This window comes from Eucalyptus grandis, chromosome 2 (genome assembly GCF_016545825.1).
Source record: "Eucalyptus grandis isolate ANBG69807.140 chromosome 2, ASM1654582v1, whole genome shotgun sequence".
In the NCBI taxonomy this organism is placed as follows: Eukaryota; Viridiplantae; Streptophyta; class Magnoliopsida; order Myrtales; family Myrtaceae; genus Eucalyptus; species Eucalyptus grandis.
In genome coordinates this window covers 15,574,339-15,588,408 of record NC_052613.1, presented here as the reverse complement: position 1 = coordinate 15,588,408, position 14,070 = coordinate 15,574,339, and the positions used below count along the sequence as shown (strand labels likewise).

General features: G+C 38.2%; 1 protein-coding gene across 1 annotated transcript; it reads left to right on the top strand.

Moving 5' to 3' along the window:
- The first annotated feature begins 4,400 nt into the window (after window positions 1-4,400).
- LOC104429367 lies at window positions 4,401-14,069 on the top strand. Its single transcript, XM_039307708.1, is given in 9 exon segments — window positions 4,401-6,446; window positions 6,449-7,057; window positions 7,850-7,982; window positions 8,080-8,168; window positions 9,125-9,363; window positions 10,280-10,366; window positions 11,073-11,172; window positions 11,315-11,516; window positions 11,607-14,069. Coding segments are annotated over 9 exon segments (4,341 nt in total). The 5' UTR covers window positions 4,401-4,787; the 3' UTR covers window positions 12,830-14,069.
- The last annotated feature ends 1 nt before the right edge of the window (window position 14,070 follows it).

Here is a 14,070-nt window from a genome sequence, read left to right as displayed (position 1 = left end):
TGATACCACTACAATGGGTTTAAGACTTTTTTTTGACACTTTTCTCTTATTGAAATAGCTTCTTATTATTAAAAGATGCGACTCTTGGTCATAAAAGAAGTTATTGTTGACATAGAAAGTGGTTTTGAGAGGATAAAATATACATTCTTATGACATGTGTTCATTGGTTGTTATAAATAAGAGCAAATAATACATTATTCAAAATAACTGTTCAAGGATCGCAACTATTCAAAGCAATAATTTCTTCTGCATGACCCTCTCTTCTTATTTTTTTTTTCATACACACAACTTTGATGACACATTCAAGGTAAAATTTCAAGAGAGATATTAAATCATTGCTAACTTGGATCTCTGCGGTTTTGGTATATACCTGAGAGGTATATTTAAATGTAGTAGCAACATTAGTGGGGGCAAACAATACCTTGGCGTACACTAAGGCTACGTTTGGTCGTCCATTTCTAATCGTGATAGGACGTGATATGATAGGATATAAAATCCCTGGATTTTTTTATATCCTGTCCATTGTTTGGGTGAATCGTAATATTTAAGTTTCGGATATGTTCACATCATATCATATACATTTTTATATATATATATATAAACGACATATCATTATAAATGAACCTAAATGTTCATAAACGGAGATGGTGAAAATTTTCGTAACACTATTCCTTAGTTTTATTTTTTATTTTTCCTTTTTATATTATTTTCATTATTATTTCCTTTTTCCGCTTTCATAATTCTTTAATAAAATTTTATCAAACAAGTAAACTATACTAACATACCTAAAACACAAAAATACCTAAAATATATAATAAATATAAATATTTAATTTATAGATTGAATGTTTATTATAAGATAGAATTAAAGTTGAATATATAAATTAAAATAAGATTAATTGATTTTTAATTTTTAATTTATTAAATTAGAATTCAAATATTATTTATATTGAAATATGATTTCGATTTTATTAATTGAATAAGTTTGTTATTTAAGAAAATAACTTTCCTATTATGGACATTAGAAATCCTATCCACCTTTATCCCACCTCCCCCCCATGGGATAATTTTATCCCGTCTATATCCCCTTATATCCGACCTTATCCCGTCCAGTGAAGAAGATTAAACGTAGGATAGGATACATCATATCCTATCCCGAATTTTATCCTGACTGCCAAACGCAGCCTAATTGTTATCACGCATCAAAGTATCAAAGATTTATGGCTATTGTTCTATCTTATTAGCAATCAAATGTCTCCAACATAACTCACTTTGAATTTAATAGTCTTATGATTATAGCCATACCAAATACAAGATGGAGAGATCTAAAAGATTAGTTGATATCACAAGTATAAGTGAATCCAGCACATGGACTAGTTTGGCTCCAAGCCCATCCAGATTATTTGATGGTTTTGAACTATTGTTGTTTAGGGAATTTGAAAACACTAAGAATCCTTAGACATGTATAAGATGAAACCCCGAATTATTTGAAGAAGGTTCGCACGATTATAGACATTTTGTAGGTCAGAAGTTAACAACTTAGAATTGATATAATAGATATTAGTTATTTCATTGAACTTATATCGTTCGAGCTATTTAAATTTATGAAATATGTATTTTTTGCAAGGAAGTCTACTTAAGGTTTTTTTTTTTGGTCAGGAAAATCTACTTAATTTGAAAATAAAGTAATTAATATTCACAAGGTTGAAAAGACATAACTTATAGTTTAAGTTATTAGTATAATAAATCTTAACTCATTCCATAACAAGTACAGTCCGTATGGTGACAATCAAAGGAGTCACTAGTATTGGTCACTCCTCCCCACGTTTTAATTCATTAAATTTTTTTTATAATAAATCTTAGCAGCTAACACCACCAAAAGTCTCAAATTGGTACACTCATGCCACACTTGCCTCAAATTAATTTTTGCATCACGAAAATTCCAAAACTTGTACATCCATGTCACATTTACCTCTAACTACACCCATGACAAACCTACAATTCATTAGCTTCCATAAAAATATTCATATTAAATTGTCAACAATACTTGGCAAATAATTCGGATGATTGGAGAGTGACGTGGATTTAATGTCGAAATTTAAAAGAATGGGGTCCTCTAATTGACTTCAATTTTAGAGAAGGTAGATTTGAAGAAAAAGTATTGAGATTGAAAAATTTGCTAAAATCTACTAATTTCGTTATAAGAACTCCCTCACATTTCAAAGATGTACTAATTTCCTAATTTTTCCTAATGTTACTTTAAGATTTTGAAGGATTTGTTACAAATGCATCATTTTGGAAGTTTGTGTGACACTAGTTGGGGTAAATGTAAAGCGCTTGTATCAATTTGTGATTTTTCTATGACACGAAAATTAGTTTGAGTCCAATATGGTGTGACCAAACTAGTCTGAATTTTTCATAACACAAAAATTAGATTTGGGAAACGTGGCAACTGTTTGGGATTTTTATTTTATTTTATATTATTACTCCATTTTAGACTTATTTCCTAGCTAAAATATATATCAATAATTTAATAGTGATGAAGAAATAAAAATTGAAAAGTGTATTCCTCTAAAAAGTAAGTTGAAAGAAATCAATATAATTAGGGTATCACATAAAGTTAGCTTATTGCACTAAATAAAAAAATGCAATAATAATTATATTATTTAATAAAATAAAAATGGTTTTCCTAGTTTTCAAACTGCTTAATATTAATTCACAGAGAAATCAATAAACATTAAAAATAGAGAAGTTAACTAAATGTTATACACTTACACTTTTTTTGCGATATGAATTGGCAAGAAACTATATTATGGTTATGAAATTAAACTTGTGGATGTTATCCATAATTTGTTAAGAAATTATACTGTAAATAATTATAGCTTATGCCAATAATTAACACAATTTAGTTATATTAGTTAATTAATTAATATTTTAGAAAAATATTTGGTAATTTGACCATATACAAGACAGGCAAATTAATAAAGTGAATAGTAAATCCTAAATTAATTTTTTGACAATTATTCAATTTCATCCTCACAATATAGGGCATGTTTATTTACACTTAAACAAAAGTAAACAAAAAACTTGCTAAAATTTAAAATACCACTCAAATTTCAGCAAATTTATGAAAAATTTATATGTGAATTTACATATCGACACTGAGGTGTAAGTGTTTCAAGAGTTTGGAATTTAAAAAAAAAAAAAGTCGACGTGCAGAGTCGCAAGATTTAGATCAATAAAAAAAATAATAGCCATTTTAAACATGCCTCCTAACTTATCGTCAAACAAAATCAATGGTACCTTCGTTTGTTTCTCTAGTTTCGATCCTTTCTAGTCCAAAATCCTAAAATAAGAAAAATTTCAAAAGACTTAACAAATATAAAACAACACAAACCATCATAGTTGCTCAATTAATGAAAAGTTTGAAAAAAATAAACATGAAATAAAAGAAAATGACATAAACTACTATTTTCACACTTAAACTGCTCAAACACTAAAACTGAACCACTCCCGCACAATTTTTTTTTCCAAACTCCCACACAATTGGAGGAACTAAAATTGCACTATATTCCTTCATGTATTTTTAGACCAAACTCCCAAATACACATGAAATTTTCCAAAATCAAAACCATCAACCATTCTATTTTTTTTTTTCCATTTATGCATAAGCTCGCCAAACCCAGCCTCAATAAAATTAATTACCATAGATTAGCAATGCTTAATTAACACGCAGCCTCAAGAAGTGACGAGTTGAAATGATTCTATCATTTATCGGTCGTTTCTGGTACCCTTCGAAAGCGAAATGATGCTCTATCGACTAAACGAAAAATTCCATCACAAACCAAAACAACCACCTCAATTTCTTTTCCACTCAAAAAATAAATCCACATCACAACCTCCTCTTTCTACAGCGAAAGAGACAATTTGCTTGTTGGGACAAAGTAAATGCACAACCAAGTTCTTACCACACTAGTTAAAATCTATAAATCCCCAAAAACCTAAGCATGATGACATTACGGGGGACAAAAGAAAGGCCGCCCCCACTGCCCTCCCTCCACGCGCTTCGCACAGCGCTTGTCCTACACGCTCCTCGTTTAACCAAGAGAAGGAATCGCACTACGACGCACGAGCGCACGACCGAAAAACTTCCCCACCAATGACCCCACGACACGTGGCCGAAGACCGCCCTTGGGGACACGTGGCGGGATCACAAGGGCCGCGATCACCCGCGGGATCGAAGGTTGGGGTCGATTGCCGGGGGGACATCGGTGCACGTGCGCGCAGGGGAACACGCGAAAATAGCAACAAAATAAAAATAAAAAAGGAGGAAAATTAAGAGAGGGGGGAAATAGTAAATTCGCCCCCGATTCACATTTTTCATATACGAGCGCGACAAGGCTTTGGCAATTTTAGAGGAAAATCGCCATCTCTCTCTCTCTCTCTCTCTCTTTCTCTCTCTGCGCGATTCTTGAATTTGCTCGCATGGGCTCGGCGGCAGCTGCGAGGAATTACTGATCCCGGGCGAGCGCATCCGGCGGACGCGCGGCGGCGAGGTAAGCGTCGGCCCGAAGTCATCCCTCCTCGTTCGAGGTTTCGGAGCTTCCGTGGTGGTGCGGGCTTCCAGATCTGTCGTTGCTTCGATTCTGTTTGTATGTTTTTCTTGTTACTGTCCGGGAGAGGGAGAGGGAGAGGGAATTGAGGCTTCTTGTCGGTTCTGGGGTTCTGGGTGGTGATGGGTTTTGAAGTTTAGGGCTTCGGTTTGGTGGGTGGGACTGAGTGCTCGTCATGGAGGAGAGTAGCAGGAGATCTGTGGAGCGGTCGGGGATAGTGCTGAAGAAGCGGAGCTCCTCGGGGTGTTTGATCGTGAGGAAGAAGAGGGATGGGGTCGGCGGGGTCAGCGGGGTTGGCGGGGTGGGTGCCTCGCAGAGGAAGAGGCCGAGGCCGGTCATGAGCGATTCGGGGTCGAGCGACGAGCTCTCCCCGGCGCGGCCGCGCAGGCTGCCGGTGGGTGCCGAGACGATTCGGGTGTGTAATGGATTGGGTGTCCCGAGGAAGGGCGTTCCGGAAGGGAGCGATGGGGTCGGTCGGAATGGGGAGGGGAAGAGAAGTAGGTTGGATGTGTTTGAGTTTGATGAGTATGATGGGATTGATGGCGAGGGGATGGGGGGCAGGGGATTTGATGATGGTGGGATGGAGTCGTCGGGAAGGAGATTCCTGGGCTCACCTCCCATGGCTCGGAGTGGTGTTAATAGGGACTTCGCCAGTAGTTCAAGTAGGCAGACTGTTGTTGAGAGGAGAAAGAATATTTATATTGATGAGACAAGTAGCTTTGGTAGGGAAGATGGCAGGGGTAAAAGTAGGTATCAGATGAAGCAGGAAAGCGGTCGAATTCCTATACAGATGTTGAGAGAAAAATATGGTGGCCGTCCAGACGAGGCCATCAGGGTTCAGGGTAAAAATGGTGTTCTGAAGGTGCTGGTTAACCCGAAGAAAAAAGTAGGTGGGCCTGTGAGAAATCTTGATCGGTGGGATGAACGTCGGAAAGTTTCTGTAGGGGAAGGCAGGAAAGTTTCTATCTCTGAAGATACTAGCCATAATGTCACATCCCGTCCTACAGCATTTGCTGAGATTAGAAGGAATGAGATGCGGAATCCGACAATTAAGATGGAGAAAAATAAGCTGAATGTGCAGAAAACTGTGTCTGCTAAGATCAAGAAGCCTGATGACTGGGAATCAGAGGACAGTGATATATCTCCAACACCGTCACGGAGGAATGCAGATATACGAGACTCAGTTACAAGAGTCAGCCGCGAAAAAGAAAAGTCCCCACAATCTAAAATAAGCCATGAAAGAGAGAAATCCCCGCAATTGAAAATCGGCCGTGGAAAGGGAAAACCCCGACAAGCTAAAATAAGCCGTGAAAAAGAAAAATCCCCACAGCCTAAAATTGTTGCACGGGCCAAGTCACCTGAAACACCTGTTCCAAGTGGTCCCAAAGAAGGAAAAGTGAAGCGTGGCAGTGGCACGGAGAAGCAAAAACTCAGAGAACGTATAAGAGAGATGCTACTGAATGCAGGGTGGAAAATTGATTATAGACCTAGAAGGAATAGAGACTATCTAGATGCTGTCTACATTAACCCCACAGGGACAGCTTACTGGTCTATCATTAAGGCATATGATGCACTTCAAAAGCAACTCGACGATGACAATGATGAGGGAAAGGCAAGTGAGGAGCGGTCTGCTTTTCTTATATCAGATGATACTCTCGGCCAACTAACAAGGAAAACCCAGAAGAAGATGGAGAAAGAAATGAAGATGAAAGAAAGAGAAGGCGCTGGAAGTGCCAATGCCAGACAAGCTGCTATTAGGAGAAACTCCAAGCCAAAGCATGAAGAAGAGAGCATGGACAGTGATAGTGAGGAAGAAAAATTAAGCTCCTTCATAAAGCAGGGGGTAAGTCATCAAAGAAAGGTCCTGTTCATAATATGCACAGCAGTATTGAGAAAGGCACATCTGATTCCAATGTTCACCAAGTACATGGAAGAAAAGGCAGAAAACTAGGCAGATGTACTTTACTGGTCCGCAGTTCTGAGAAGGGGCTGAACTCAGAAGGTGATGGTTTTGTTCCCTATACTGGTAAAAGAACCCTGCTTTCATGGCTGATTGATTCTGGGGTTGTGGAGCTGAGCCAGAAAGTACAGTATATGAACCGTCGAAAAACACGAGTGCTATTGGAGGGATGGGTTACAAGAGATGGCATCCATTGTGGCTGCTGTAGCAAAATCCTCAGTTTGTCAAAGTTTGAGATCCATGCAGGCAGCAAACTCCGCCAGCCATTTCAGAACATACATCTGGATTCTGGTGTCTCCCTTTTGCAGTGCCAGATCGATGCATGGAATAAGCAACTGGAGTCTGAACGTGGGGGATTCCATTCTGTGGATGCTGATGGGGATGATCCAAATGATGATACATGCGGCCTTTGTGGAGATGGTGGAGATTTGATATGTTGTGATGGTTGTCCATCCACCTTTCATCAGAGCTGCTTAAACATACAGGTTATCTTCACATGCATGGCTCATGCCTTTTGGTCCTTTTTGCCATTTAAATAGCTTATCTCTATTTCTACTGCTTTATCAAAATTCTGCTTCATTCTTGGAGCTTTCTGCTGGCAATTGAGTCCTTTCCCTAGTTAGAATATTATGCTCCTTGAAGTGATTTTTCAGTGAGGATATTCAATAGATTATAATACTGGAAATTGGAGGTAGTCTAATGGAAGAATTCATAACAGTCATTGTTCTCTTCTTCCCTGATAATTTTTTGGGGTCCTCTGATTTTGTGACTGTCCTGTGCAACCAAATTGAACCAACTGCATGAGAACTTGTAAGATTAATAGTAAATGTGGTTTGCATTTCCAAGGATTATTTGATTGATTTATGAAATTACTGACATCTAATTAGTTTTTGTGGAGAAACTTGCAATATTAAAATGGATTCTAGATTGTTCGACTGGCTGATTTGCATTGTCTCAGTGTGGCATGTTTTTATCTGTTAATTGCAGTGGCATGGTTTTCATCTGTCGGTTAGGGGCAAAGAAATTATCAGTGTCCTTTCTTGGATGTGCTTTCTTTAATAGTTGATAACCTTGCTTCCATATACAAATTTTTGTCATATTATCGTTACTGATCACAATAGTATGTGAGACATAAATATGCATATGTATGTATATTATTCATCTACATTCATAGATATGGACATCTGTGTTTGTCCATTCAATTCAGCTAACTGGTTCCCCCCAGTAATTAGCCTTTTGACTGATTTTAGTTTTAATGTAATCTTGTTTGACTGCAGAAGCTTCCTCCTGGGGACTGGCATTGTCCTAACTGCACATGCAAATATTGTGGAGTAGCCAGTGAATGTACTTCACATGTTGATGATGGAGCTGTCAGTGAAATCTTTGCGTGCGACCTGTGTGAGAAAAAATGTAGGTCTTTTTATTTCTGGTGGAACTTGAAGTGTCATATGACATGGTTGGCACATGGTCTCTACATTCGCTCAGCATTTTGATTTTTTCATTGCAGATCACAAATCATGTCTTGAGGAAACAGATACGTTTCCTTTGGACTCTGATAGCACAGGTCATTCTTTTTGCGGTCAGAAATGTGAAGAGGTAATCTTCTTTTTGGGTTCTCTCTTTGCAACCAAAACAGCTCAGATAAGGTTGTACTGAATACTGATCCACTTCTTAGTAGCAAAGGATCTGAAATTGATTTTTTGCCCCGTCTAGGTGATTCTTTTGTAGTAGTAACTGGTTCATTATTTTGTTGTGGATTTCAACCCTCGAAAATTTGGTTTTAATAATTTCCCTATTGGTGTTGTCAAGTTACCTTTCTTCAGCATTTTAACTTGCCAATCCAGATGTGTGGCATTTATATTTGATGCCTAGAGCTGGATGCAATTTTAGTTCCAAACTATGCTTACAATTGGCTTAGCAATTCATCATATGTAGACCTACTTGTAGTGCCTATTCTAGTTGGGCAATGTAAAGTCCCTATTATAATAAGTCAAGCAGTTGCTGATGTTTATCAAACTAAGTCATTGCCTTGAGGAGCTTCTATCATGTGTTTAGCAATTATGACCAGATGGCATTTGTTTCCATGCTTTCTAACGGATTGGATTTGGCATGGAGCATCTTAAATTGGCATGCAAAATGCAAGCTTGGACAGCACATTTTGTGAGGCTGATAATGATATTTACTTCAGATATGTTGTGATGAGCGTGGGATTTGGTTTAGGCAACTGGATAGTAAAATAGAGATGGTGAATAGATAACTGATTTTTTTCCCCCAAAGGAAAACTATGATCTCAGGTGTCAGCTAAGTAGTGCTGATTTGCTGATTTACTGGTCTTTTTTATTTCAACCTTCTTTCTGTTTATGTTTACTTTAACAAATTTGAAATTAGAAGATTTTTTTTTTTTTAAGGTTTATAACTAACAAGTTTTGCTTCTTAGTTGGCTTTCTTATATTGCGTTTAGTTAGCCATATTGTTCCTCCTCCTTTTTGGGTATGTTTACATTATCTATGCGGAGTTTGTATTGGTGACTCAAGTTTTTGTTAATTTTGCAGCTCTTTGAACATCTTCAGAAGTATCTTGGAGTCAAACATGAACTAGAAGGTGGATTTTCATGGTCTCTCATTCGTAGGACGGATGCAGAGTCAGATATGTCTCTTCGAGGGCTTCCTCAGAGGGTGGAATGCAACTCCAAGCTAGCGGTGGCGCTTACGATAATGGATGAATGTTTTTTGCCTATTGTTGACCGGAGAAGTGGGATAAATATGATTCATAATGTTCTTTATAACTCTGGGTAAGCTCTATTTTTTTATCCTTTACCTTTCAATAACTAATTTGTTATGTTGATGCACCTATATCGTGAAGAAATAATTATTTTGGAAAAGTCTTTGATTTGTTACACTGGTACATTGAAAGATAATTTTTACATGTTGATGTACCTAATTCATGAAGAAATGATTATTTTGAAGATTGCCTTGATTTGTTACACTGAAAGAAATGCACGTACGTGATGGCTAATGCTAAAATTGCCTTGGGTTTCCATTGTGATGGATAAAGATATTCTGAGTATTTTTGTGATCTTATTTGGTAATTTATTGCCCCATAATGACAAGCAAGCAACTTTTGTCACTTGTTTGTTAATTTTATTACTGCTTTATTCTCTTTTCCAAGTATTGGAGTCATCTGGGATGAATATAAATGAGAATGAGGAGGGATTTTCTGATATAATTCTTAGCGAACATGATCAATTCTTGATCATAAAGCTGTCAAGAATTCAGGCTCAAGTTTATTGCAATGCCATCTTGTATTTGCGTGGTCTATTGTAGTATGTATCTCGTTAAGATACCTGCCTTGCATTTGTCTACTTTTCACAGAACTTTTGAAATCAATGTGGGACAGTGAGATGTATGCAAGAGTCTTCTAGTTGGCCCAGTAACCTTCCTTGAGAGTGAAAGATGCTTGACATGAGATTAATAGCTGTGAAAATATGCTTAGTAGCATTCTTTTCTAATTAAGCAGATTAGACATATTGCCAACGAATTTACTGTCCCCATGGTTCGACCCAGGTAGCTGTCTGTCTGTTGTGAGTTAAGGCTATCTTTGCTCCACAACCAATCTGGTTCCTTGGGGTCTTGTTACTCATTTCTTTGATGTTTTACTGTTGTCTTCCCCCCTGACAGATAAAATTTTCTTTTTATTCCTTTGCACAGATCAAACTTCAATAGGATTAACTATAGTGGGTTTTACACTGCTATATTGGAGAGGGGTGACGAAATTATCTCTGCAGCATCACTCAGGTGTGTTTTCTCTTTGTTTCTGATCCGCTATGTGTTATTGTAATTGTAGTTTGTCTGCTATGTGTTATTGTCATTGTAGTTTGTCCACCATGGAGATAGTAAAAGAAAAAAATAAAAACACAGAGAGAAGGACTAGAGGAGTGAGGAGAGGCTTGAAGAAATGAAGTCTGTTTGTCTGGTTGAAATTTGTGTTGTTTGTCAAGTTCTATAGTAGATTGACATTGTTCCCCTGCCTTTCAAGAGCTTAATTAGGAAGATGTGAGGAAAGCACTGTGTTGCAGCTAAAATGGATATTACATGAGAAATTATGGTAGACATGCTTGAACCTTGAAAGGAGCTTTATCTTTAGCTGCTTTGATGTTACTTTTGATAAACTTCCTGTCTGTGTTCTCTATTTTGTGCTTTTAAGTCAAAAAATACTTTGCAGCGCATTTCCTTTTTAATGGTATCCATCTCTGTCGAGAAGCCAACGTCCATCTTTTTCTGTCATTCTGTTACTTAAACTTGAATTATTTACTGTGTTTTTTAATCTATTTCTCTATCTCCTAGTTTACTGGGGGATTAAGTGATCTAAATAAATGCCATGTCAATATAGATGCATTTGCTTGCATGTGAATGCAAGCAAGATGTCTGTCCTTTTCTTCCAGCTTGCTAGGGACATGGCAGGCCATATTCATCGTTCGACCTCTCTTTCTTGCCTGTTTAGGTTTCATGGGACCCAGCTAGCAGAGATGCCTTTTATTGGGACACGGCATATTTATAGGCGTCAAGGGATGTGCCGTAGACTATTTTCTGCCATTGAGTCGGTAAGCAATGATAGTTGTGATGGTGACTCAAGCATTTTGTAGATGAGATTATCCATACAGGCATTTGTTGGACCACCTTGAATATTTTATTATGACAATCAACCAAATTACTATTATTCAGTACTTATTTGTTCCACTTCAGGCTCTGCGATCGCTCAAAGTTGAGATGCTGATTATCCCTGCTATATCTGAACTTATGCACACCTGGACTGTTGCCTTTGGTTTCTCTCCTCTTAAGGAGTCACTTAAGCAGGACATGAGGTCCTTGAATATGTTAGTATTCCCAGGTTTAGACATGTTGCAGAAACTGCTTCTTGAACAAGACACTGTCGCGGGCTCAAAAGGTTCAGGCTCTGGTTTAAGTCTGCAAATTTTGTTAACATCTTCTGTCACTCTCAGTATCTGCATCTTACTGTTTATATGGTTTCTTACAGATGCCAAGTCCATGGAAATGGAAATGGAAATGGACAAGCAAGCTACTGCCCCTGAACCTGATGATATTTGTCAGCATGATGATCCTGGTGAGCATTCTGGTGAGGAGGGTGATAAAGCAGATATCATGGACTGCGATCCAAAGTCTCAGGATGTTTCCCTGGATGATGCTTCAACAGGGAATGGCTCGTCTCATGATGCTTCAGATGAAAGGCTTAAAGATTCTGATCCTGATTTGGCTGACAAGTCTGCTGAATCTGATGTGGATCACATATGTTCTGCTCCATGTGATGCTGAAATAGAAGCTTGTAAGGTGGAAGACAAATCAATGCCAGCTTTGCCATTTCAAGTTGGTGTTCAATCCACTACTGAAGATGGTTATACCGATGATTCCCCAGAAGCTGAAGCTGGTGTTGCATGTAAGAAGTATGCTAGTAATTCAGAAGTGAAACCTGTGAAGATTCTTAAGGGGATCAATGGAACTTCAGATGCTGCTTCTAATTGTGGTTCTTGTGCCATAAATGGAAGTCAGGTGTGTCCCCTGCTTTCTGATGTCAGCCGTAGCAAATCTGGGATGGATGATAAGTCATTGTCAGATTCCTGTGTCGTGGGTGATTTTCAGAATTCAGGTTGTCTAACCAATGTCAATGAGGAAAAAAGGGATATTTCAGCAGAGAATGTAACTGAGGGTGCAGATGGCAAATCAAGAGATGCTCCTAGTATTCACCAGTTCGAGGAAAATCTGATATCAGTAAATTCAAAAGCAGATGACCAAATCAGTTATGGAAAGGAAAACATGATTGAGTTCAATAATGATGAGTTACTTTCTCATGCAGACATGGAAGTAGAAAATAAATCATTGTTGAGTTTTCCATCTAAAGGTGAGTCCTTGGATGAGACTAACTGGGATGCTTGCAGCGGGAGCAGTCGGTATGACAATGCTGATGCAGATGTCAAGGATTCACTAGTTGAGCCTTTTGCAACTTCAGAGGAAAAGCAGGATACTATCGAAATCTGGAAGGAGGAGAATGCAGAAGATGCTCCTGTCTCTACTGTGGTTTCGATTCAATCATCAGAGGAAGCAGAGGACTTAAGGAAAGTTATAACCATGGAGGAGAATTGTCAAGGTGCTTCTGTATCTGATGTGAATTCATTGCAGATCAAGTCTGAATCAGATTGTCCAACTACAGTGGGAGAGGAGAACACATCAGTCGAAACAATTTAGCACCAGATGCAGCATAGTTGAAGTTATTTTTCCGTGTGATTGAAGCGACAATGTTCTGCAGCTGGGAACTGAATCTTCTTTGATTTAATCTCAAATCTGATTCAGAGGCTGCTGTTCTTAAGATATTCGAGGGTCAATCATCACACTGCATGCTGGATTTGCTTCTGTAGTTGAATATCCTTGGGACAAGTCTGAGCCAATTGTTATTTGATTCTGATACTGGATGTTATTGACAGTGGCTAACTGGCGTAGGGTGTTGGTGCAAATAGGAAATAGCACCCTGGATTTGGTGAGATTCATGGTACTTGCAACGTGAGAACCTACTCCACCATCACAAATTCTTGGTACTCTCTCCGTACATTTCTACATTTCTGTCACTGGTTCTGGATGTTCATCAATGATGACGATTTTGTCTGGGATGATAATCTGACAAGGTAACTCTAAAGGTTTGGTTTGCTTGGTCAAAACAACCATTCTATTGTTCATGCTAGTGACTGTTAAAGCAGAATTGTCTCTGCCAGAAGGGAATTAGCCATTGCAGTAAAACGATAATATTGATGGACTGGGATCGGAAAGGCACGGTGCTTTCAGTAGATATATAGGATATGTGGTCTTGCTTCCTCATGGTGTATATATCCTAATCTTTTAGCTGCTTTTTTCCTGTGTTATTGTGTCTTACGAGTGATGATTCAATACAACCCTCGTTGCCCGGCATTTGCTACATAATTTTTGCAATCAGAACTGCTCCAGTTGCCTGTGCATTTGGTGCCATGGGTTTATCTCAGTCTAGTGTAATCATCATTCCTGATTTGGCAACCAAGACAGGTTTATGGTATTCATCTGTTCTGCGGAGTGCAGCTACATTGGATTCAATTGATGTTAACTCCCACAGCGAAGGTCAAGCTTCTCTTTTCTATTTTTTAGTGCATATAGTTTTGACTCTTCAATCAGGGGTTCAGAATACGCGTTAGCGCAGGAATCTAATTGTGAGGTTGCTCGATTGAATGATATGAGCAACCCATTTGTGTAGACTGTAAAACAGTTTATTTTTGCTCATCGCGTGGGTTAGGTTTGTCTTCCACTTCAAATTTTCGGTAGTTGGTTTTGATTCTGATATGAGTGTACTCCTTGAAATGGTTCTTTGATTGTAGTTGCCAGTCTCCTTTGTAGACAATAATTGATGAAACTTGAAATCTCGCCATATGTGGTTCTGAGTAAATTGTTGCTTCTGTGCTCTCAAT